Here is a 26,898-nt window from a genome sequence, read left to right as displayed (position 1 = left end):
TATTCTCCGGTCAATTTCCGGTACGAATGGACCGCGAGCGTGTTTCCTCTCCCTCAGATTTCTTCACGAATGCCTCGATAATCTCAGATTTCGGTGGTTTAGTCACATCCACGCAACGCCACCCTGCGCTGCAAACAAAAGCAGCGCTTTCCAAAATCCATGAAACGTTGACCTCCATACCACTCTCCGGTGGGAACGGGTAACCTATTTAGCTTCAATGCCGCTAAAGCCGTTGTAATCTCGCATAAAAATTCTTTTCTGGCGTTCTTACCATCGATCAGATAGCAGACAAGATGAGATTTCTTTCCTTGGAGCGGCTTTAACCTGTAATCTCGGCTTTAACGTATCGCGCGTTCCCCCTCGTCGGCATCAACGCAACTAGTTTTTCTCATTCGCGTTTCCTCTGAGGGCTGCTCGCAAAATTCTCAATCTCGAAACGCTTTTCTGCCACAGCGGCGCGAGGAAGTCTCCTTCCCATCTTCCATTGTATTCAGAGGAGAGGACGCTAGATAATGCCCCCCCCCCCCTTCTGTTTTGCTCGATAGTCCCCACAAATGCAGTTCCCAACGCTCTCGTTACGGATCATCTTGCTTGCATTCGCTTCCTGGTGTCGCTCATCGAATTTCTTTTCTTTTCTACAAATCGCAAAATGCGAGCAATCGTGTAACGCGAAAGAGAACACCGAATATCGCAACAGAACACCCTTGCGTTTCGTAAATGGAACCGTTTGCACTTCTGTTGGAAACCGCAGAGAGCTGCAACTTACCCGTCTGGTCTTCAAGGTCAGTTTCATATGCCGCGTAAGACGATGCGTTACCTTGAGCTACGGACTGAGGAAGTTCCCGCTGCAATCTGAATCACTCTTCTGAATTAGGTGGGTTATGTTTCGCCAACAGAACCTTAACCTTACTTTCCACTCTTATTTTGGGATTTACGATGCTCTGGGAGAACAGGTAAGCTCGCAAAATATCTCTAAATTTTTAGGTGGTAATATTAAGCAAGCTCGTAGGTTCATCCCAATTTCAGCATAATCACAAAACCTCATGAGAGATTAACGCGATGTTTTAAATATTGCGAGACACGTAGGTGTTCTGGTTTCGAAAATTGTCAGTTCGAAGTAATTGTTGGATTTCATCATCGCGTAATATTTAAACATGATGCCAGCTGGTTGTTATCGAAAGGATGCATTCGTTGGAGAATCCCATCCGGGACGTAAAGTGTGCATTGACAAGAATCGATTCTGTGTAAATCCTTTCCAGCTGACCAATGCTTTGCAGAACGTCTGTAATCTTTCGTATGCTGGTTAAATGGCGCGTGCAGTAAAACGTGAGATACTGCAGAATGTTGCCCAACGTGTGCGTCCTCCCGAATGTTGCAAAACAGTCGCTGGGCCTTTCCCTCAATTACAGATGCCACTCTCTATGCACCATTTCCACCAGATCTTGATAAGAGCAGTTTTGGAAACTTCACCACGGGATTCTGCAGAGTCCATCTACGAAGTTCGTGCTCTTTTTCCGATGTCCTAGTTTAAGCTAAGGAAATCTTCACACCACGCACTGTGACACCAGCGCTTCTACGCTGCAGGCAGGAGTGCGCTGTGGCAGACTGCCCCTCTGGCAACAGCCCCCACACTGAAGCACATCCTTCTTCGTGAGAAGAAATCCGAGAGTCTTAAGCGCGATCGATCGAAGAACGGGTATTTCGCTCAACCCACGAAAGCTGGAGGTGACTTCAGAATGGCTGTTGCCCGCCAAGTCCTTTCCCTGGAGCATCTCCTCGTCCCACAAAGTCGAAAGCACTGCTCATTTCGTCAGGACAGTTGAAAAACCTCCTAAACCCATGGAGCGCCACCCCACGAATGTGTCACGAACAACGTGCGAAGAGATGTGTGCGTGTCGTGTGAATGTTCTTTCGAGTCCATTGCTTGCAGGCTAACTCAATCTGCGGTCTCTTTCGTTTTGGATTTCGTTTCTTTGTGGGTGGGGGTGGGTGCCAACCCGCACTTTCCATCTACCACTGTGTACTGACAGTTTTGTGAGGAAAACAGAAAAAACAAAGACGAGGGGATTCCGTATCGTAGAGAGGACCAACGAATACAAGTCACTAAATACCGCAGCCGGCGACGGCCTTATTGTGAACGGACTGACGTTTTGAGACTTCAACGTGAATTGGATAAACAAAAAGGTTTATTCTGCTCGGGGGAGGTTTCGTGGAGAATGCAGAGCTGAAATTGGGAAGGCTGGTGGGGGGGGGGGAAAGCGTGGCAAAAGGTTTTACGGAAAGCAGCCGTACTGATTGTTATGACAATCAACTGCTGAGTGTCGGAAGTGGGACAAGGCACCGAGTGGCGAATCGCGCTTTAAGAACGATTGCGGGTTTACCGTCTGTGGTCACACTTCGACGCTGTGTCAACCATCGTAAAATTCGTTGCGGCAGGGCAAACCTTCGCGTGAATGAACAGCGGCGAAGAATGCGAACAAGCGTGAGTTCTTTTTGGATGATGGCCTTGACGGTACCACTGCCTAGCGAGGCTACGAAGCACACTCCGTGTCTTCTCGCAATCCTTTCCGAAGGGGTTCAGTTGTTTTCTTTCGACAGAAACGACGACGGCCGTAACGTCACGGGCTACCCATCCATTCAGTGTGTTCTAAATATTTCCCGAATTACAAATCCTCGCTGTTCGCTGTGAAAGAATGCTGGTCCTCGGTGAAGGCCGCTGTTTTGCAAATTAAGACAAATCTTGGCATTCCTTTTCAACCCCGTAGGTCTCTTCTGTTTCGGTGTCCGAAATACACTTCCCTATTTCGTAATTCTTTTGTGCACTTTCTTTTATTAACTCTTTCATGATTTCCTTTTTTAAACGATCCTTCAGTTTTTTCTCATTAATCTCCCTTTCAGTCTTCGTATTTTTTCATCTTATTTTCCTAATCGATAGGTGAATATTATTGGTCTTTGCCAAAACCTCATTCTTACGTGCTTTGAACTGCTTTCAAAACCTGTTTAATTAAAGAAAAGAAGCTCTCGATCAATGGAATCGAAAAAGTTCAAAATCTTTGCTCTGCCGTTGGATTACGATCTCATTCCTCCGTTCAGAGACCCACTTCCCATTACGGTGTGATCCAATGACATTTTGAATACCGAGGTTCTTCTCCAATCGTGGTAAAGACTTTATTCATCACTCTCTCCTCCATGACCAGTAGTACCTAGATCGAATTTTCTTTCGTCGGAACAAGACAGAGAATGTCAGCAATGCTTAATTGATTTAATATCAAGATTTGAAAAATGGCTGGAGCGAACTCTCTCTCACTCTCTCTCTCAATAACGAATTTCTTTTTCCATTTTAGTTTGAAAATTTAAGTGTGTTTTTAATTATTCATGTTTTATTTTAATTGTTCACGTTCTGGCAAATCCAAATAGCATCGATTTTTTCAAACCTTTTTTTTCCCCTGCAAGTTTATGGGTTTCTTCTATGCTAACGGAATATTTATTGCCAAACTTGCACATCCTCATTTATAATCCTAAACAAACAAGCCTGGTTTCTGTAGAAAGTTAATAGAATTTGATGGAAATTTTATATTTCTTTGAATAGATTTCATTTCCCGCCGATATGTGAAACTCACTGAAGATTTCGAGCTCTAGAATTTAAGTGACTTGGAATCACTAAGCGATCGTCTTCTTTCGTTTTTCTTTTTATATGAAAAAGTAGTGGACCTATAAAAGCAAACATCGAAGAATGACTTTTAATGGGATTATATTGATCAAGTGCATATAACAAACAACTAAGTTATACCAACTAGTTTCGCCAACTCAGGCTGTAAGTACTTATGTACCCTGAAGATGCCAACTGTTGGTATCTTCAGGGTACATAACTGATGTAAGGCACTAAAAAGTAAAAAAACTGTTACAAACCATAATCAACCGATTCCTATTATATTAAACAAAGAACAGAGCGCGTACAATACATGCATAGAACGTGCATGATCTCACTTGTTGTTATTTAGAAACGTTCTATACTTGGCACCGTAATTCAGTTCTGGCGAGTTGAAGGATCTGATAAGGGTCTTCCAGATCACGGGCAAGATTAGTCCTTGGTTCCTGTTAAGGTTTTGTATACAGCGGGAAACTGTGCCTCTTTAAAAATTCGGGAATTGTGAGGAAATTGTAAGGAATTGTGCTTCTATCCCACTCTATGGCATGGTTCGTTCTTGAGAAATTAAAAGCTAACCCCGATTTTTCTTCTGCTATTATTGCCTTCACCTATGTGTTATTTTATGTGGTCTAAGAAGTCTAGCAATCTTATTGGAAACTGTCCCTTACATTTCACTTCCTGCCACCACATTTCTCAGAAACTTAGTATTGTACACATGTTGAAGAAGCGTGCCTCTCTCCTTACAACAGATCAACAACACCTCCAGGAAGAACTATCCCTGATATCCACCAACCTTACCATGAATGGATTTCCTCGAAGACTCATCCACAAGATACTTTTCCCTGAACCCCGACAAAGACAACAAGATGATGTACGTTATATTTCTACCATCGTCATTCCATACGTGGGGACAGTTTCCAATAAGGTTGCTAGACTCCTTAGACCACATAAAATGAGAGTGGCCTTTAAACCCACAGAAACGATTAGACAATTCTTAAGATCTCCAAAAGATAGCCATCCTTTCTCCAAATATGCTGGAGTTTATAACATACCATGCTCGTGTGGCTTGAATTACATCGGCCAAACTTCAAGGAGCCTTGAAATTAGGCAAAAAGAACACATAGGTGACGTCAATAATAACAGAGAAGAAAAATCAAATCGAGGTTAGCTTTTCATTTCTCAAGAACGAACCATACCATAGAGTGGTATGGTATGGTATGGTATGGTATGGTATACCATACCATAGAGTGGGATAGAAGCACAATTTCTTACATACAGGAGGACTTCCGCTCCCGAATTTTTAAGGAGGCCACAACAGTTGCCCGATGTATACAAAACCTTAACAGGAACCAAGGACTAATCTTACCCGTGATCTGGAAGACCCTTATTAGATCTCTCAACTCGACAGAACTGAATTACAGTGCCAAGTATAGAACGTTTCTAAATAACAAGTGAGATCATGCGCGCTCTATGCGTGTATTGTACGCGCTCTGTTCTTTGTTTAATATAATTGGAATCGGTTGATTATGGTTTGTAACAGTTTTTTTTACTTTTTATTGCCTTACGTCAGTTATGTACCCTGAAGATACCAACAGCCTTAGTTGGTGAAACTAGTTGGTATAACATAGTTGTTTATTATATGCACTTGATCAATATAATCCCATTAAAAGTCATTGCAGAGCTTTTTGGTTAAGAAAATTAAACGTTTTTTAATATCTAAGAATGTTTAAATTCGTTTCCTTTTCAGCATATTTAAAACGTTTGAGAATCATTCTGAGATATTTTAGAAAGGTCTTTACGTGACTTCCACGGACCCTGCACTACCTTAGTACCGCATAGGGGAGGGAGGAGGATATTCATTTTTATTATTTTTTGCTATTGTTTATTTATTTATTGTTATTTTTTTGCATAGTCCGTAAGCCCTGCTCTGTAGACCCAACATGGAATTTGTTCAACTCAGTCTAAGCCTCCAATAAGCGGGGGGGCATGACATTCATCTCCCACCTAAAGACAACCACAAACGCCCTTTGCCCATGGCGGGATTGGAGCATTCTTGCCGTGGACTCGTTAACCATTTCGATACCCTTTCTATTCTGCGGTCTGTGGGTCCGGACCCCATTTGCCGATCTCTTTTAACCTTCTTGTCAGACTGCTCCGTTTGGTATTATTTGAGTGGTTTGAAATATTTGTTTTCTCGAGCAGTGACTACCTGACCCGGTGTGGGACCGCCTTATCGGGGGCTTGACGGTGTTTGGTCTCTGGAGCAGAGCTTCCGGACCAGGTAAGAAATAGATTAAAACATAAAAATGGATAAAAAATATGAAATAAAAAATTGGCCCACGCGCGGTATAAAATGTAGTATAGGTTTGCAAATTACCTTTCATGGTGAGAGCAACATATGAGGGGGGGGCTCCCTGTTGCCTCATCACACAAACCGCAATTAACGGGCTGCGAATGGATAACGTTTCGTGGGGATCAATGTCACGTGGTAATTCAAGAACATGTTCGCGTGGTATATCGAAAAAGTGAATTACCATATTTTGCGCCGAAACCGAGGGAGGTTTTAGTTGGGATTTCTCGCCCCCCCATCCCACCTGTTTATATTTCATAATGTAAATTGGCTTACATTTACGAATGCACTTGAGCAGCAACCAGTGAGGAAGGAAAGGACAGCGAAGGGGATGTTTGGAGCTCTGAAAGAACTTTTTTGCCCGCGTTTGCTGCTCCGTCTCTTCGGAGCAACTTCTAGAATGTTCCGAAAAAGGAAATGAAGAGAAAAAATTACGAAAATGAAGAAAAAGAAACGGGAAAAAAACGAAGAGAGAAAGCTTGAGAATAATTTGGAAGGAAATAAAACAATTTAGGAGAAGTTTCTGTTCGCACTTGGAGTAAAAGGCGAAGGAGGCGACTGAGTTCAAAGTCACACGAGTTTTCAGTGACAGTCCAGTCGAGGTTGGAGGGGGAAGGGTCCTTCTCGGTTTCCATCGACGTGCTGTGCTCAACCTCGTGACCAGATTCAAGAAAGTGTTCTTGCATTGCAATGAGATGAAGTGATCGCAATGGGGGGAGGGGGAGTATTTATTTTTCATTCATCGGACGCTGCGTAAAGAGATTGACACAATCTACCGATAGGGGACAGTTTCGAAGTGTCGGATTGCCATCAGTTAGGCTGCCGGGATGGGGAGGAGAAGGAGGCGATGTCGTAAGAAGAGTGTCAACAATACGGTTGCGGTCAACCGATTGTTCAACAGAGTGACGGGGGGAGGAGGAGGAGAAAGAGTTTGCGATTGTTTGATCGAGGGAAACGTCACTCGCTCCATTTCCTTTAGAAATGAACGAATGCACAGCGTTTCTCGACTCCATTTGCAAGTCAATTAGGTTTTAATGAAGACGCCGGAGATTACTTGCGACACGGGCGGATGATCGTTCTTTGGGCGAAAACGAAAAAAAAAAAAAAAAAAAGAGAACTTAATTCAAGCTAAATGAGAAAAGTTTCACCCGCCGGTGTGAACTGGCACGCGCTGTTCAATCGCCCCGATAAAGTCAAGGATCCGTGCTTACAGACCACTGGGGCGCAGCGGAGATATCGCACGGGGCCAGCCGGATGTCATTAACTGGCGCTGATCCCGGAGGAGGACAGATGCCTCGTGCAACTGCGATAAACGTTGGCCAACACGAGATCGCTGCCGACATCTCACACGAAGTGTTCCACTTTCGGGCGGGGGTGCTGCTGCCCACGCACGTCGGGTCACGAGGTGACTGGGAAGTACCGTTTAAACATCCGTTTCACTCGAAGCCTCCCTCCCTCCTTTAGGAGCGAAATGTTTTCTTCCCGATAGACACTTTCGCTTTCAAACGCCCCTCCCGCGAAATCAATTTCCTTGCCCTCTCCGCTTTCACTAGGCACCCCCGCAGTCACTGCTCCGTTTCTTTCATTCTACTGTCCAACTTTTCGTGCAGTATTTCAGTGAAAGCGTCTGGTGAGGAGGGCGCCGTCCATCCAAAATTCGGGTGCGGGGAATACATAAAAAAAAAAAAATGTCCCCAAAGGCGACGGAACACTCGACTAAAAAAGAGGGTTTTGCGCAGTGAGAACTCTCTTTTCAAAACCGGGATTTTGAAACTTTTCGCACCGCAGCGCAGGTGATCTGATCGAAATCCATTTTTTGAGTTGCTCTTTCAAAAATAAACAGAAGGTGAAACGGAGATCATACCGGTTACAAAGAGAAATTCAAATACAAAAGAAGGCTGAAGGGAACGATATCAGAAGAGGCAGACAAATATACACCGTGTGTGCGTATGTTCGCAACAGATTAAATGACTATAAGCCGAGATATAAAAATAGAAACACTATTTTATTCTAAATAAAATATTTTTCTTATTATGTTTCTATTTTATTTTATTTTTTCTATTTTTTTATATATTTATTTTCAATTTTATTTGTTTTTATTTTTTTTATTATGTTTCTATTTTTATCTTTCAGCTTTTAGTCATTTAATCTGCTTCAAAAATAGGTTTCTCAGTCGAGTCAATCAGTTTCATCGCATAGAAGACATTCACTTGACAAAAACCCGTGGAGCAAAGTCAAAGTATGAGCCTCACCATCAAAAAGAAGCTTGCTTATGTATTGCCAAAACGGTTTCCTTGGTCTTTCTCTGTGTTCGTTGTAATACCGAACAAGGACACTGAACGCAGATGACGGTCGAATGTCTAAAATGTTATTGGGATCAACCATTCCCATATTGGATAGGCAGTTATCCGATTCAAGTTAGGGTCGTGAAATAAGGCACTCTCTTTAAATAGGCATTCGAATTTATATCGACATCTGTGTAGAAGGTGTGTTTCAGACCAGAGAATGTCGTGGTTTGTCTCTGTTCCGTGCTGCGCCATTCCAGACTAATAGGATTTGTTGTGAAGAATATTAGATCGATGATCTTGTATTCTTTTGTTTTAATAGAGCGTCCTGTTGTCCAAAGTAAGAAAGATGGCAGTCACATGGAACTTGGTATACACCAGGAAGAGTCGAGCTATTATCTTTAGAGGATGGGAAATACGTGGATAGTCTATTACTGGGAATATAAGTAGTTACTAATCACGTTTCTTCGGAATTCTTGAAATGCTGGAGCTGTACGGAGTTGGAACCCGACGAATTGATTCTTTGTTGTTTAGGTTTGTAGGATGCAAACAGACGCTGTGTAGTCCTTTCGGAGAAGCCATTTAGTTTCTGTACTGTTTAATAGTATTCCTGCAAATGGTGGGGAGTTGAACAATTAGTCTTTGCTCGTCGGATTAAACACTTTATGATTCCCGTCTTTTGAGAAGGATGATGTGCAGATCGTTGAAGAATGTAACATCCAGTGAAATTGGGTTTTCTATAAACTGACGTTATTACTAAATTACCTGATGGTGAGCGGATGAGAAGAATGTCTAAAAATTATAATTTGTTGTCTCTTTCAATTTCCATAACGAATTTGATACGAGGTAGTAAAGTATTTATATTATCTACGTTATCTATATCGTGAGGTATCTATATTACCTCACGATATAGATATTGTGAGGAATCTCTGTTGCGAGGCCACACTGCAAAAATGTCGTCTATGTATCTAGCCCAAAAGGAAGGTTGAGGGTGTATGGATGAAAAAGGAGGTCTTCTACATGCAATAAATAACAGTTCGTTCTACTGGTTGTAGATTTGTTTCGACAAATGAAATGCATCACGAATTCGAACACTTTTATTCTCTATCTTGTGGGGATATTTCAGCAAGTAAAGTCTTTTTGAGAGGTACGTTGGTGAATAGGGATTCTCTCACCATAAGATCAGTGGGTTGTAAGGAGACATTTTTAATTTGTCTAAGAAATCTGACTATTTTTTTTTTTTAAAGAACGAGATTTGCCTGTATGTGATTTCGGTAGGTTTGCTAAATATTTGGCAATGCGGCATCAATGCAGTCTACAATCGGACGGAGAGGATTCTTATGGATCTTAGGTAGGCCCTAAAACTAAGGTCTACCTAAATTCGAACGCCTATTTATGGAGAGTGCTGAGGCCTTACTTCATCGCTCTAATTTGAATCGGAATGACCGCCTATCCTTGCCAAAAGTATGGGAAAGTTTGATCCAAATAATATTTTTTTTTTTTTTAAATTAAGGTCAATAATGATATTTACAAAGACAGAAGGTCAGAAGAAACCATCTGGATACTACATCTATCTAATGATCTGATATTATAAATTAAATTCTTTTGGATGATAAAATAAATTTTACAATCGCTTATAGCATTGACCTTTTCTTCAGTGAACGCTGTTAGCGATTTAACATCACGCGGCTCGTTCTGTTTCGAATTAATCAATTCTTTGCATTCTGCCTTGTACGATAGTAAGATAGTTTTTAATTTCACACGGAAATATTTGGTAATAAATAACACTTTACCTTGTGTTTACGTGTAGATAAAATTTGATATTTTAATTATTATTGTTTACGTGCTTATATTATTCTATTCACGTGTAGATAAGTTATAATAATATGGCACACGTTTCCCTCAAAACGGAAATATGGCTTGACTAGTGGCTTTGGACAGATGGAGTGAGGTATTTCTGTTGGTGAGATTGGATTTCCAGGTATTAGTTTGTCTTTTACGGAATTGAAGAGCTTTGTTTTCTTTTCACTATGCCTATTAGAGTACCAATGCACTGAAAATCATTTGCTTCTTGAAGAACGTGGTGATTTAGCTGAATATTTCCTTTTGATCTGTTCTTAGGGAGTTTAGTTTTACTGCTGTTCACTACAAACCCGAACAGTGCTGCATTTTTACATAAATTATTTAAGTGGCTTTGGGCAGTCTGAATATTCGATTCAATCAGTACAACATCATCTGCGAAACAAGGACTGCTTAAGTGGGTATGTCTTGCTGAACCCTTGAGAGTTATTCCGTTCCCATTTTCTGTGAGTCTGCATGCGCAGTCAAGAGTAATAATAAAGATGGTGCCAAAGAGTCTTCCTGAAGAACTCCATCTCTTCACTAATCATTACTCTTGCCTGACAATTCTGATCCGGTTCTGCCTTCGCTCTGATTATTTTCAAGGGCATGCGATAATTTCGAACACCCTTTGTCCATTGATTGAATCGAAGCCTTTTGGGAAATCTATGAAATTTAAGATCAAGCGAATATTTTTTTATCTCTTGCTCCTTCCAGCAACCTTCTAAAACAGTGGATGTGCTCAAAAGTGCTTTCGCTTTTCAAGATTTGATTTTCGAGTAGAATAGGATGTTACGTATGGTTCATCTCGGTTTAGAAGCATCCTCTTATTATAGATTTTCAGTGTGATAGGAAGTCGTGTGATTCACTGGTAATTTTGCCGATTGTTCAGATTGCTTTTTTTTTTTTTTGGTATTGGCATTATTGGGTCTTCTCTCCATTGTGATGGAATGTTGGATGTAGCTAGAGCTGTATAAAAGATATTATTATTATTATTATTATTATTATTATTATCAACATTTGACCTCCATGGAGTCAGAGACTCATCGTAGGAGGTACTCATCACTATTGCATACAATGCTCATCCACCCGCTCCTTAAACTGATTCAATGTGCCCACATCCACAACACACTCAGGCAATGCATTCCACTCACCATACAACCCTCCATGCAAAGAACCTGTTTCTCACTCCTCTGCTCACATCCTCCATATACAGTTGCCAGCAATGACCTCTTGTTCTATTCCTCCCTCTCCCATTCTATGAAAAATCTCTTTCATGTCGATCCGATAACAACCCCTGACCAGTTTATATGTCTCAATCATATCCTCCCCCCTTCCTACTATTCACGAGGCTCTGCAACTTACATTCTCTCAATATGTCCTGGTACTCCACATTCCAAAGACCACTGACCATCTTTGTGAATCTTCTCTGTGCCCTTTCCAACACATCCTCGTCACCATGAAAACCCAGAGACCAAATCTGTGCACAATAATCCATATGAGGCCTGATCAAGGCCTTATATAATGGAATCATAACTTCTCTATTTCTGCATGTCAGGGTTCTCCGCATCATTGCCATTATTCGATGTGATGTCTTCACAACTTGTGCAATGTGGCCCCTGAATTTCAGGTCCTTGTCCACCATCACTCCTCGATCTCTCATCTCATCTATTTCTGTTTAAGTTTCTCCACCAAGTGTATACTTGGCATCCCATCGTTGTTAACCAAATCTCAAAACCTTACACCTTGCAACATTGAACTGATAGTTCAACTTACCTGCCCTTTCATGCAATCTATTCAAGTCCTCTTGTAACGCATTAACATCAGCCTGACTGTGCATTGCTCTCCCCAGTTTTGCATCATCTGCAAACAGCCGGATATCGCTAGTTAAACCAAACCCAATATCATTAACATACAAATTGAACAACAGTGGCCCCCAAACTAACCCCCGTGACACACCACTGGTGACCTTTCTCTTTCGAGATACTGCACCCTCATATACAACTTTCTGATACCTATCTGACACCCAGTCACTGATCCAATACAGAAGTCTGTTATCCAATCCCATCTCTTTCAATTTAATTAAGAGCTTGTCATGTGTCAGTCTATCAAAAGCCTTTGCAAAATCAAAGTAGTCTAAGGTATTTGTCCCCTTGTTATAGTACATGAGTAAGTTAGTGAAACATGATGTCCCCTTAACAAACCCGTGCTGATAACCACAGAGAATACTGCTGTTATCAACCCATTTCTGTATCCTACATCTCACCAATCTCTCCAGGACCTTCACCGCAACTCCAAATATGCAGACCGGACTATAATTTGAAGCTACAGCCTTATCACTACCTTTATGCAGTGGAACAATTTTACCCTCCTTCCACTCCCTTGGAACCTGTGCTGTTGCAAAACTCTTGTTAAGTAGGCATGCCAATGCTACTGCCAGTTCCCTGGAACATTCTCTTAAGATGCGTGGTGATATTTCATCAAATCCTATCATCTTATTAACATCAAGGTTATTTATTTTCTCAAATACCTCCTGCTCACTCACAATTAAGCCATCCTCTCCTATGTCCTCTACACTTATGATCTATACATTGTTCCTCAACAATGTCTTCTGCAGCGGTTACCATTCTACCACTTTCAACCCTTAACTTTATCTTTCCACGATCATTCTTCCTTCTACTTGCCGTATATCTAAAAAAACTCTCTTGGGTTTTTCTTAGCCTGATTTACCAATTCCTGCTCATACTCTAATTTGTTTTCCTTACTAACTGAGTCACTCTCCTGGCTTGTTCTTTATATTCTTCATGTGACTGATTACCATTATTCATCTAAAAGAAGTAAAAGAATTAAAAGAAAGTACTTCCTCCAAAGGACTTTCTTTTTCCAGATTTCATGCTTAAGCTCCACATTCATCCATTTTCACCAACCTTATTCAGACTTTTGGCCTTTGGGATACATTCGTACATTGAGGCTGTTATGTATTTCTTTGTACGTTCCCATGCAGCATTTATTTCCTTATCACTCAACTCCTCGCTCCATGTTATAGCTCTAAGTTGTCTCTTAAGCTTGTCATAATCACCAGTCTTATAATTCCCCATATATCCTTCCCTCGCAAAAGCCTGCATATGACCAGCCACAACACAGGTGATTACTTCAGGATCACTTTCACTAACTGGAGGAAAATGTGAAACCCCTCTAACAATTACATCCTCTGATGAAATGATGAGATCTAGAACTCTTGATCCTCGTGTGCCTTTCTTTGCATGCTGCCTGAGATAGTTGAACGCGAGAAATTAACTTTCCTTATTCCCAAATGCTATCTCTTCATTCCAATATATACACCGCCATAATTAAAATCATCCATAATAATTACCCTTCCTTTGTTCGCTAATCCAAGTTGTTTATACATTTCTTCATCACCACCTTCCACATTCCCAGGCCTATAGAAACATCCAACTAAACACGTCTTCCTCTCCACCTCCACACTGCCTCATAACCATTGCCATATTTAACAGTTGTTTCCAAAGCTCATTTCCTCCAAGTTTAACAGCTTCTGCTGTTATACCATCCAATGGCGGTGCTTTATCGTACTTTTAGGTTTTTAATGCAGTTTCGAATTCTTGCACAGAAAAACTGTTACATATAATGGGCGCTTTTTTTGGGGGGGGGGAGGCTATCAATTTTGGTAAAGCATCTCTAGTGAAGTTCATCGATGAATTATTTAATAGTTTTTAAAAGTGGTTCTTCCCCAGTAGGAGTTCATTTTTGTCTTTCTTCAGGTATCTTGCGGTCATTAGCTTTTAATCCTAATAACAGCTGTAAAACGAAAACTAGTAGACAAAGTGTAAAACGTTGACGAATTATCAACGACCATGTAGCTATTCAAGAATGCCATTTCAAAAATATTTCTAATCATGTGTTGCATTGTTGAGCACGTTTTTTTCAGCATCTCATTAGAGTGGAATCAGTTTTCCAGTATTCTTAAATGCTTACCATAATTTCATTTCCCTGGCAGATTATGCAACGAAGATCGATGAATGCATCGCTGATGGAGATTATAAAGTAATATTGGTTTAAATGCAGAACCCTCGAGAAATCATTTGTATAAAACGTTTTTTTGATTTCCTACACTTTTTGATCCACATGTTAAACATCTTTTAACACTAAGAGCAAGACCCCTAAAAGTAAAAGAAATAAATGCTCTAACGCTTTTTATTCCCCAGCCTTAACTGTTTGAAAATCTCTAAGCAGACAATATTCAATAGACAAGATTTTAAAAGTATCCGGGAAAAGAGTGCTGGAATCCCTTGGCACCCAGTGATCACACTATTATTATTATTATTATTATTATTATTATTATTATTATTATCATCATCAATACAGGTGAGTCCTATAATTTCAACTCTTTAAATATACTAATAGAAAACGGTCTATAGACTGTAAAAGCCAACTTAGTAGATCTTGTGCAAGAAATCTTTAACAAACAGAACGAACAAAACAAATAACAAAAAAAAAATCTAGCGAATATGAAGGCTTGTTCAAACATAATAATTTAGCAGTGATAGAAGTGTTGCGAACCGTATATTTGTCATAGTGAAGTGTTGTAGTTACAGCGCTTAAACACATTAAAAGCAAAAATTGTAAAATAACTTATCGTTATCCTATAAATGCTGTTAAAAATGTAATCTTATTAGTTGCAAACTATAAATGACCATCTTACTTACTATAGTAACACCTACAGTAACTATTATTAACATATCATACAAAAAACGTAAAATTTGTATGAAATTCACTGTTAAAAAAATAATTATTATTATAAAGGATTTATATATTATTATTGCTGTTTGATTTATGTGATGAAAAACAAATGTGCTCAGTAATTTGTATACTGAATTTTTGTAGCGATAATAAATATAATAATAATGCTTCAATAGTATATGCAAATAGGCTGTATAATAACAAACTTTGATATTGAATTATTATTATTATTATATTATACTTATTATTAATTTATATGTTGTAAAATACATGTAGTATTATATATATATAAGCAGCATCGAATCATTTTAGCACAGAAGTTGTCCCCCCCCCCAAGTGTGTGTGTGTGTAATAATACCAGTTGTGGTATTATTGCCACTCATAATACATGAACTATCCTGTTACATCTGTTGTACATTATGCAAATTATAATAATATTAGTTAGAATCTGATCTTGAATCTCATGAAAGATTATGTAGCATTATTGCTTAAATTTTACATTATATGTACATAATCTATTTGAAACAGTAAAATGTTTAAAAAAATTATTATTATTATCTGAAATCGCGTAAATACTATGGTCATCATTATTAAATTGCTGGGAATATGATGTAAAATTCTGAGTTTCCTTAAAAAAAACAAACAAACAAGAAAGCCTACGCCTGAAATCAAGTAAGTCGGGCACCAGCTGGAAAACGGTTTGGAAAAAGTCCTCGAGAATCAAATTTAAAATGGTCTTTTGCCTGTTTTTTTTTTACAGCTTTCTATTCGTCTAGAAAAATTGCTAAAGTTAGTTTATGTTGAAGTTTGTGCGAATAAATTAAGTTTGTGAACATTCAGCAGTTTTTTCGGTACTTGGCTTATGTCTGAATCCAAACAGGATTTTTTTTTTTTTACTAATTTCTAATATTTTAGAGAAAAGTGGGAGAGGGGAAATCAGCTTATAATTTATAAGATCGTTTTTGATGGAACTGCCACTACTTACTAACATATTGCTGGAAATAACCGGTTCGATTCTGTTCGAAAACAGTCCAACAAAAACGGATTGCAAGAAAAAACATTTCGGTGTGTTCCGTTTCAGTTGCGATTTCACGCAACAAACAATGATGATGCGACTGTTTTTAGCACGTCCGTACGTGTGGAGGGAAGTTTTTTTTTCTCCTTCTGAGGGTTTGAAAAGCCCTTCCCTTGCAGGGTTCATCTGCGCATAAGGGGGGGGGGCGTTTCCTTAAATTCCGGTCTCACGGAACGCATTTCCAGAGAGAGAAAACTGTTGCCGAAGGTTTTATTCCTGTCCAACTTTTCTCCGTTCAGATTGCCTTCCCGTCTCGTGGCCTTGCGTAGTGACCTTTTCGGTTCTGCGAAAACAAGCCCTTATGGGTTTTTGCTTTCGCAAACAGCACTGCATCGGTTCTATTCCGGCCAAGGTCTGCATTTCACGAGCCCCCCCCCTCAAAAACCTGGCTGTACAAATGCGCTGATGATCGGGGGCGATGCTTGGTCCCCTGTGAGGACGTCCCGTGATGCTGTTTGGGATTCAATCCCGAACAGCAGCTCTGACGTAGGCGTCGCTCTTCTTTCGATCCTTATCATCGGTTTGATGAAGGGGGTGTGTGGAGGGTTCTCGATATCCACACCGGCGTAACGATGATTATTTGTGATCGTGCTTAGGAAGTGTCAGCAACGATGTTGGAGGCATTCGCCGATGCAGTTGAAAGAAAACGAAACACGGCGATCTGGAAAAAAATAAAAAATAAAATAAAATAAAATAAAACAAAATCTAAACATTCATCACTGCTACATTCCGCATGCCCTTCTGCCGACTGCAAGACGTTCTTAATTAAAACGAGAGAACTTCACCCCTCAGTAATTCTCACTCCACTCCCTTCTGAAAACTGGAGTTCGAGTCTCTCACGACCCTCCGCGCGCTGTTATCAGTCAGTGACGGCCGAAACCGTGTCACTCGAGCTTCCCCAGCCTCGTGTGTGTGTTCACCTCTCACCCGGGAAGTTTTCCCAACGTACGTCCCGAGTTTATCCTGAGGGGCGCGTGCGTGGTGTCCCTCTGCACACTTCCTGACTTGTCGTTTTCCTTTGCCTCGATTCATTCCTGTCGACCCCTGAGCTGGGCCTCCTCCTTTGTACGTTGAATTTTCGGTCTGACTTTTTCTTGCTCTCCCCCTCCAAGACGTCTTTTTCTTCTTCTTCAGCAGATAAAAATTCCCCTGCGGCACGGATGTCTTTAGTTGTCCTTCATCGCCCTGCAGCACAACGGTTTATTTCACCTTTGACCCACTTTCACTGCAGGCTTCAGTTCTCTTATTTATTTATTTTTATGTTTCCCGCTATTCAACAATAGTCGGGAAAGACCTCTCAGTTTACGCAGTCGTAGATTTCAACATTCGTCGAAGTGTTTCAGGTTTCTCCGCCCTCCCATCTCTCTCTCAGACGCCCAAACTGCAGACAACCCCATCATCTCCGAGTCTTTTTCTGCACTCGATCTTCTTCTTGCGGCCTCTACGCAGGTGAGGTTCGTCAGCTTGCGTGCAACGGCACTAGTACGTCCTGTCGCAATTCGCTGCTTTTTTTTTGCCGATGGCAGTTTCTATCCCGTCGTGCAACGGGTTGAAGGAAGAAAAACGTTCTTCGTCCGCTGGAATCTCGAAGTAGCTTCCGCTGACGAAATGACACAGATGAACGGAGGCTATCGTGTTGTTGCAGTCCGTTAGGACAGCTCACCTTTAGATGGAGGGTGGGTCCTCGTGATCCCGAGCGCATTTGTTACGGGGGACACAAAGTGAACCTATCCGATTTCGGTGAACCTTCGTTTCGAGGATTAGGTATGGCCAGATTCACGGACAGGGCTAGGTCAAGTGCTGGTGCGGCGGAAAGTGGGTTACAGGAAAGGCTCTCTCTGCCCGTGGTCGTGAGTCACGTTCCTGCTGTTCATCCCTTTTCTTCTCCGCATTTGTATCGCGTCCGTGAAAGCGTCGTATTGCCGAGCTCCTCTTCCGAAATCTCAAAGTGGAGCATGAACCGAGGGAGAAACGAATTCGCTGTTGTTTGTTTTCGTCACAGTTGCGAGTTGGGAGGTTCGTTTGGGGTCGACACTCTGAGCGACGCGTCATTTTCATCGTGCGGCTTGCAGGAGGAGAGAAAGAAATGAAAGAAGGTCGTAAGCAAGCTATTTCTGTGCGGACAGGCCCACTGAGAAATTGCGTTCTTCCCCCCCCCCCCCCTTTCCCGTGGCGAACGGATGAAAAGAGATCGCGAGACGCGAATTCCGAGGGGCTTTTGCTGAAGGGAGTTCGTTCACGTGTCAGTGAGCAGCGAGAGCACCCTGCGGACATATTCTCGCGAATTATCGAAGCATGACTGCTGCTGCGTTGCCTGCAGTTTAGGGAACGAACGAAAGAAAAACGAGAAGTGTATTTCAATGAAACCACGACAACTGACGACGGCATATCGCAGCTGATGGGGAAAAAATAAGCGGGAGGGAATAAGAGGGGGGGGGGGGTTAGAATGTACTGCAGAAGTGAGTTTGTATTATTGCGTCAGTTTGTTCTTCTAAATACTTGAACTCTTTATTTAAAAGTATACTAAAATATTACTAAATAAATAATACTCCCCCGAGTATTAATGTCTCTGTTACGCGTAATAGTGATTTATCATGATTTTGTAGTGAGGATATCGCGTATGTTTCTTCGTTTCATAGCAGCCAGTAAGGCCCTTTGGTTATACACGTTATACAGCGACTTGTACTCTCTATCCATCTTCTGTCTTCATAGCAGCCAGTAAGGCCCTTTGGTTATACACGTTATACAGCGACTTGTACTCTCTATCCATCTTCTGTCTTCATCCCCTCCAATCACCGCTGGAGCAGTAACTGCAGAATATTTTAATATATGTGGTATTACTCTACAGTAATACCCCGCCTTACGACGCTTTCAGCGATTTGACGCTCTGTGAATCAACCGATACGCACTATTCGTGAACTCAGTTTATTTACGTCATCGTTGCATCTTTCTGCGTTCCGGCGGTTCGCTGTGAATTATAAAAACTGTCATTTTATTTTTGTTGTTAATAGCAGCATATAAAATTGGCACCGCTGAGTTCGTGTTCACCAGCGAAAAGAAGACGCGTCAATCAGTCGCGTTTGATTGTCACAGTTCTTGAAAGCAAAGTTCTTGGTAAAGAGAAAAGTGCAACACCGCGGTTACCCTTCAGCGTGTCAATCTTATTGCCGAAATGGAAAAACTTGATCAAAGGGGGTTACGCGTTCCCTTAAACCAACGCATTCTTCAGAATAACTTTTTTTTTTTTCAGCCACAAGTTTGGCGTGATTTTGTAGGTTATAATTTAGAAATAGAAGGAATTTAGTTATTATTTGTAAGCTTCCTCTAATAGTACAAAATGTTGAACAATCCTATGTGTAACGTAAGAGCAACAGCTCATCCAGGTTACGATATGCAAAAATTTATGTAATGCATTTTCATTCTATAGACATATGTGCATTCATATAATGTACATTATTATAATATAATTACATAATAAACTCGCAAATAAAATAAAATGTCATCGTACAGAGAAAGTTGCGTAACAATTAATTAGGAACAAAATAAAACAAAGCAGTTAAATAGCATTTAAATTTTACGTTTTACTCCTGAGACTGGATCTTTGAATACAAATATGCTAAAAACCAATCATTTATACAATTATTTTGAACAGAGCTTCCTCATTTCTGTGGGAAAATAAATACTCTTTCATATTAGAGTTTTGTATTGGTTTGGGTTAGTTTCATTTCTTATTGTTAAAGGTAGTGTGTTGAATACTTTTGGCACTAAATAAGTATAATATTTGTGTATTGCTTGTTTATTTGCTTGAGGAACTAAATATTTGAGGCCCTTACTAAGGAAAGTATCTTCTTTGATATTTGGGTATTCGTTGTCGTTTTTTTATGAATAATAGTACCCTACTAGAAGTATAAATATCTAAGGGATAGTATGTTTAATATGATATATTTATTACACATTGCAGTATCCTTCTATTTGTTTCTAGTTGAGATTTGAATTACTTTATTCTGAGTCGAGATTAAAGGTTTCCGCGTAGTGCGATGGATTCCTCCCCCACTTAATACACCAGATTGTAGTGTGCTTTCAATCCAGGCAGAATATAATATTTTTAGCATATTTAAATTTAAGAATCTGTTTAGGTAGTAAAGTCTGTTTAACATTCCTCTTACGCGGACCGTAGCACTTTAAAAAAAAAAAAAAAAAGGGGGAAAGAGGTGAGATTCTGGAGACGAGAAATCTCTCACCGTTATATTTCCAAGAAGATGGATGACTCAGCAAAAGTCGTGTAAGTGGCTTTGGCCCATTGGGACGAAGAACAATTCCGTTGATCCTCACTGGGAGATTCGTGCCGTCACATTCTTCCCAGTTAACATCAAGCAAGAGAAACTGCGTGAGAGACAGAGGAGGGGGGGGTTGAGAAAGTGAGAAAAACTTTTCTTTTGGAGTGGTATCGATTATAACCGTTTTCCTCCTTTGACCTCCTACAAAGAAAAGCGGTGAATCCGCCCAATGATTTTTTATTCCATTTGGAGGTTCAGAATGCTTTTTGACCTTTCTTTTCTCCTCCCGAGTATTATAGCTCTTCGGCTGCATCTGCCGTATTCGTTTGCTCGTTTTTTTTTTTTTTTTTTTTTTTGAATCGGAGCCCCTTTCAGCGAGTGTTCATTGAATGAGAGCAAACGGGGACGATTTTAATCTTGACTGTCCCGAGTGAGTTCTGATAAGACTCTCTTCTGATCCTCGCGGTAATCGGTGATCCTTTCCGACTCCCACGGTGTGTGAGCATACATGGGAATCCTGTGGCTCAACGTCGTATCCGCATCTTCGTTGAGAGGCAAATCAAATGATCAGATGCCCCCTCCTCTCCCCCTTGCAAACAAGATCCTCTTCACTATTCCTGGAAAGTGCCGCTCTTGAATTCAAACCAGTCACGAATCTGAAGTCCCCTAAAATTTCCTCTTCCCTTGGAGAAGAGTCCTCTCTCTCTCTCTCTCTCTCTCTCTCCCTCTCTCATTGATTCGCTCCACTCTCTGCCGATTCAGTTTTCTACGCTTCACGAGACCTTCGTCAGTGAGGGTACGTCACTAATCCCTCCTAGCGCTTCATCTGCATCAGCCATCTGTCGAGCTCCAGGAGTGCAGAAATCATCTGTACAGAACGGTGACAAAGAGAGTGACGATGGACGTCGCATGCAGTGCAGCAAGAAAAGAAAGAACGTCTCGGGAAATTTTTGCTTTGTGACAGAGGAAGCAGCTCCATCATCAGGGCGCGCTCGAAACGCATGCTATTTTCCTTGGGTGGTGCTCAAACCATCCAATGAAAATAGTTTTACGGTCCCCAGGCGAAGACTTCGAGTCCTTCCAATGTTTCGGATTTTCCTTTCGGACTCCTCCTGTGTTTCCGCATGTATTACGTTCCAGGAGTCACGAATGCCTCGAGTGACCCTTCGACAGGCGGAGGAAGTGCCGCGGTGTCCATTTCGTAACAAATATGTGGGGCGATTATATTTAGTTCTCGCGCTGCCGCTGGTACAGACCAACAGGCACCTGTCGAACGACGCATTCATATTCTGCGGTTCAGTGCACGCGCTAACGGAGACAATTACAGATCTGAAGAACGAGGAACAGCCGCGGAGAAGATGACGAAACAACCCTGGTTACATTTTGCCACCCAAACTGCAGTCAGGGAGTCCATTCGCTTCTAACTGCAACAAATCGTCCTTTCATTCCAGGGAATTAGCGGCTTGTAATTGCCACGTGCCGAGGAAAGGAATCAGTGGGATGAGTTCACGGAGATGTCATCAAGTGGTCGATACGATGGTACTGATTTGGCAAAAAAAAAAAAAAAAAAAAAATTAAAAAAATAAAATAAAATAAAAATCTGATTGATGCATTTTGACATTGGTGTTCCTGAATGAGTAGACCCGGAAAGATTTTAAGGGTAAACCAGAGTTCGATCGATTGTTCCGTGAAAGCAGAAGCATCTCTTGAAGAGGTTCAGCAGAAGATATTCATTGAAGAAGTGGTTCTGAATAGGCTCCTTGGGAAGTAAAGAACCCTTTCATTATGGGGCTCAGGAGATTTCCAAACGAAATCTGGTACACAAACACCTACAGCGGCCCGAACAGCAGTTGTGCAACGATCTGTGGTTTACGGATTGCGTGGTGGGAGTGAAATAATAAACCGAGAAAGGGGGGGGGGGAGTAACATCGCAAGAACGAGGATAGCGCGAAGAAAATAGATTGTGGAACTGTTCTGAGAGAGTCTAAAGAAAGTTTTGTAACCCCCCTTCCCCCGTCAGGTTCCATTCTCCCAAAGTACGCGATTCGAGTTCCTTAATCGAAGTGCATTCTTAGCCGGGTTTTGAGTTTTTGCTTGTAAGCGGAGTGTGAAGCAGAAAAACAGTCGCCGTTGGTGACCGAGTCCTCTGACACTCGCTGTAAACAACTGCCGAAACAAAAGAAGCGCCGTTTTAAAATAAACGCGGTGACACAAATAAGGAAATTAAAAGCTGCGAATTAAAACTGTCACAAAAGTTGCAGCAAAAGAACAAAACTGAAATCGACGCACTCCTCTTCCTCATCCTCCGTCCGTCGACTCTGCGCTGCGTTTATTCATCAGCAAACTCGGTGCGTGCGACATCCACCGCCTGATGATTTTTAAATGCTCACCAGAAACCGATTTCACGCAAACACTTCGAAAAGTGCGTCTTGAAAAATTGCCTGCAGTGGGAAACACTCTGGTCGACATGGAAACGCTCATCCACGGGAGGAGGGGGGGGGGGGATTAAAGAAACTCCGAAGACCTTGCACACGCGTTTGCGTTGTAATCGATCTTCAATTCATTGTCGCCGATGCTTTTCTCTTAAAAAAAAGCGCAGCACTCGGAGTGTCAGGTGCGCATTCCGTCAGGTGTTCTGCTCGCTCCGTAAATATCATCCAGGAATTTTAAGTCTCTCAGTCTCCTCTCCCAAGATTAGTTTTTGCTTGCGTCAGTTGCTGTCTGGAGGGCTGTTATTGTCCGTCTTCCCTTCCAAGTGCGGACACACACACACACACACACACACACACACACACACACACACACTAATGCGCTTGTTTTTCTCATTATTATCCTATTAAGACAGTCGGAATGTGTGAATTCGCATTTCCCGGAGCGATTATTCAGGTGAGGTGGCCGGAACGACTCGGTGACAGTCCCTGTAATTGCCACTCACCCTCCCCATTTCAAATCCGATAGGGGTAAGGGACGGGGGGGGTTAATGATTAGAGGACGGGTGGGCGAAATAAAGCAGTGATTTTAATTGGCACGAAGTTTGCATATCTCGCTGACACACAAACTGATGGAAATGCTTGTCTGACACCAACTGTTGCAGGCGAGCGTTCAGCTGATCGGCGAATTGCGCACGTGTCGTGTTGAATGTCCATTCGCTGAGGCATTCACAACACGCACGAAGAAGCAAAACTTATAAAATTCGCAGTTGTTGAAAGGGACGGGTTCGAGAACCCATGGGGGTTCCGTCACTGTCGTCTGTACGACACATTCCAGCTCAGCGAAGGAAGTTTATTCAGATTGTTTAAAAATCCTTTTCCTGCTTGGATATTTCTATACCCCCCCCCCCCCCCCATGAGGGATCCGTGACGAAGTGACACAAACTCGTCTTTGAACTTTAAGAACAGCTTTATCGAACTTTCTTTTGCACCGAAGACACGTGAATTCGCATTCGTGTGTGATACCCGAAGCCTCTTGAAGGCTTTTCAGCTGAACGCGAGTCAGTCGCCTTCGTACCGCTGGTCGAAGGATTTTTCTCCTCCCAGCAAACTGGCAAAGCGGACAAAGAACACACACGCGCGTCCACAATTTCTCCCTTTCTTCAAACACTAAGAGTGATCCAACCAAACAAGACTCCTTAAGTGATGTTCAAGTCGCCTTCAGCCTTGAGAAGCGATCGAAATGGTTGCTTCTCGGGGTGCTCCAACCATGTCTGAACCTTCTTTTATGCAAATTACCTGAATTCTTGCAAGCTTTTACTGCGGTTTGTGTTCTTCCTATTTCAAGAACGTTCTTAGGAATGAAGAATAAAAACGGGAAAGAGACCAGAAAGAACTGTATTCAGTGTTAAGCGCTGTGCCATAACTAGTTACAATAAAAATACAAATGTAGGCGATACAGTCACTAAAAAATTAAAAGACTAGCTACGAAGACACCCGAATACGCACAGAAAATAACCGAGACATTTACAGTAATTTTCTATAACGCGCGCTTAAAATAAAAGTCGACATCATTCAGTCCCGTGAGATGCTTTTCTAAAAGTCTGTGACCCGATGGTCAGACTTTATTTCATTTGGGAGTTTGTTGTAGCTGCTTGTCGCTAGGGTTCGAAGGATTTATGAACACTTTCTTCGTGTGCCTTGGGTGCCACCAGCATGTTCCGACCGCAGCGTAACTCACAGTCTACATTATATACCGAAAATCTTCAACCGTTCTTTCTTACAAGCATAATAGGCAACCGTAGAGATAGAGTGTCTGTAGTGGCAAAATAGTATGAACGGCAAACAGATCGTTGGTTGAATGTGCGAAGTCAGTAGCGGTTATGGCTCTAATTATTCTGTTTTGTATTCCTATTAATGGAAGCAGATGGTTGTTATAATCTCCACCCCAACAGGCGATCCAATGAGGAATTTACCCAGGAATAGTACAAGCATCTTAAGAAAGCTGCATGCACCAATTTCTTAACATAATGTATTCTGTTAATTACGAACCTCAACTTGTTTACTAAAGATACCTAATGAGGATTTTTTTCTTTCTTTCTTCTTCTTCTGTGGAACTCGCTTTTCAAATCTCTCATCGAATTCCACGACTTTAAATCGAGCTGCACGGAATAACTCCGATTTTTTTTTTTTTTTTTTTTCGTCATTTCCTCCTTGCCGAACGCATTTTCCAATCAAAACAACTGCCGCGTACATGTGAAGCGGCAGCTGTTCTCATTAACAAAGATTCCTTCTCGCGCATTTTGGCTTATTTTCCTCATCTGGATTCATCCCAGCGTAGTTCTGATCTAAAATCGAAGAAAGCTTCCCGACACTCTTAGGGGATCGCGAAAATTCAAATCGAGAAAGGTCAAATGCCAAAACCTGTTTCCTGTACGTGTTCCGGTTTTGTCTCTCTCCCTCATACACCCACATTTTTTTTCCCTTCTTACAAGAAGACGCATTTCCGGATAATGGACCGCAAACAAACAGAGCTGTCGATGTCCTCACTTTGCATCGGAGTTCGTTCTCAGTGTTACGTCGCTTCAAAGTTACGACGACCCCGCATCTTCACTTTTTCCGAGTGTCCTCAGACTGTTCCACCAAGTCTCGTTGCTTATTTTGTTCCACCCATCGAAGCCGTAACCCACCCTTACAGGTGCAGTGTTGAATTATGTTTCCGACACTTTACGTAGGTGAGCAGATCGCTGACAATCCCGTTTGTGGCAAATCGAAAACTTCCGTCATTGCCGTAATGGTGTCTCCCGAGTGGTCAGCGTGTCCGCTCCATCCAACAGACGGTGGGTTCGAACCCTGCACGGAATGGATGCTCGTGGCATGGGGTCGAACGAATTTCGTTCCCGGTGCGAGACCACATCCTCCCGCTTGTTGGAGGTTCGGGGTGGCTTGGAAAAAAGCGTTAAGTGTCCGGCAGAGCAGGGCTTCAGCGGATTGCTTAACCCACCCAAGACGCTAAACGAACGCTAGCTGTTTATGGGTCGCACTTTCCTTAAAATAAAATTTACAAACACGTGCAGTTGGACTTTCCTTCTTTCTTTCTTTGCGTTTCATCTCAAATGGACCGAGGAGGGGAAAGAAAGAAAGCTTCAAGTGTGACGTCATTTACCGTAGAATGCACTTTCTTTGGGCTCAGAGCAGGGACGCCATCCGATCTTGTGCAACTATCAAGCAGCACCTTTCGGTGGCATTTTTCATTCCGCGGTCCGCTGCTCTCCCGCAAAAGTCTTGTTTCAGGATACTCCTTCCTTTCGCAAAATGCATTCCGGAAATTAACTGAAGGGCGTTTTTGTTTTGCTGCATTCATTAAACTAAAGCAAATTGTTATGTATTGTTACAAAAAAAAAAACGCATTCGTGTGAATGCGTTTTTTTTTTTTTTTTTAAGAAATAGATTGCATTTAAACGAAGTCCTTTGCAACACTGTTTTTGTTTGTTTTCTCGTTAATATCAATAATCAATCGATCGATTTATAAAATCGAGTTTCGTGTTTCGCTTGTTTCTTGGAAGCGCATTTAAAGAGAAATCGCAACAGTCTTTTCGCGCCAGTTTTTAAAAAATATTCTTCTGTACCACTTCTAAATTGTTTTTCTTTATCTTTCGTTTCTTCACTCCTTCCTCGCCTGTTCCGACTCGCAATCTAAATGTGAGGGTTCATTCATTCTGTACGCATTCGTTCGCTTCAGCATCTTCTCATTCTCTTAAACGTCTGATGGCAACGTGCTTCTCTCCGAGATGCCACCATAACGGCCTTCGGGTCTGCCTTCACCGAAGATTTCTTCTTCCTCCTCTTTTAAGTTTTACCGAAAGAACAGATATAAGAGGGGTAGAGGAGGGTCTCTGTTCTGTACTGTTTGGTGCAACACGCAGACAGCTACAGAAGACTCAGCTAAACTGAAACAAAGCGCTTTGAGTTTTGAGGGAGCAGATAACCTTTTTGGAAGTGCATAATTCCTGATCGTCCGAACCTTGAGTGGAGCATTCTGAATGGATAAACATGCAGCGAACAGAACTTCCTGCTAATTAGATTCGCCGAAATACATTTCGCATGTCTGACCTTACAAAATCCTACCTTCGTGCTACACGAGGTGTGATGAATGCATGCGCATTGAAAAAAAAAAAAGAAAAAAAAAGATGCATTTTTCCACACGAGTGATCAATCGGATATTGCGAAAAAATA

General features: G+C 41.6%; 1 protein-coding gene across 1 annotated transcript in view; it reads left to right on the top strand.

Moving 5' to 3' along the window:
• Positions 1–802: 802 nt before the first annotated feature.
• The window catches only part of LOC150109746 (immunomodulatory peroxidase-like), a 143,851-nt gene continuing 117,755 nt past the window's right edge, over positions 803–26,898 (top strand). Inside the window, exon 1 of the mRNA XM_090406347.1 lies at positions 803–953. Within this exon, the coding sequence (XP_090262473.1) occupies positions 937–953 (17 nt within the window). The 5' untranslated portion in view covers positions 803–936. The remainder of the gene's footprint in view (positions 954–26,898) is intronic.

The sequence above is a fragment of the Typopeltis vanoorti genome, chromosome 1 (assembly GCF_054136105.1).
Source record: "Typopeltis vanoorti isolate ZY-2024b chromosome 1, IOZ_Tvanoo_1.0, whole genome shotgun sequence".
In the NCBI taxonomy this organism is placed as follows: Eukaryota; Metazoa; Arthropoda; class Arachnida; order Uropygi; family Thelyphonidae; genus Typopeltis; species Typopeltis vanoorti.
The sequence above is the reverse complement of the archived record's forward strand: the minus strand, read 5'-3'. Positions and strand labels throughout refer to the sequence as shown.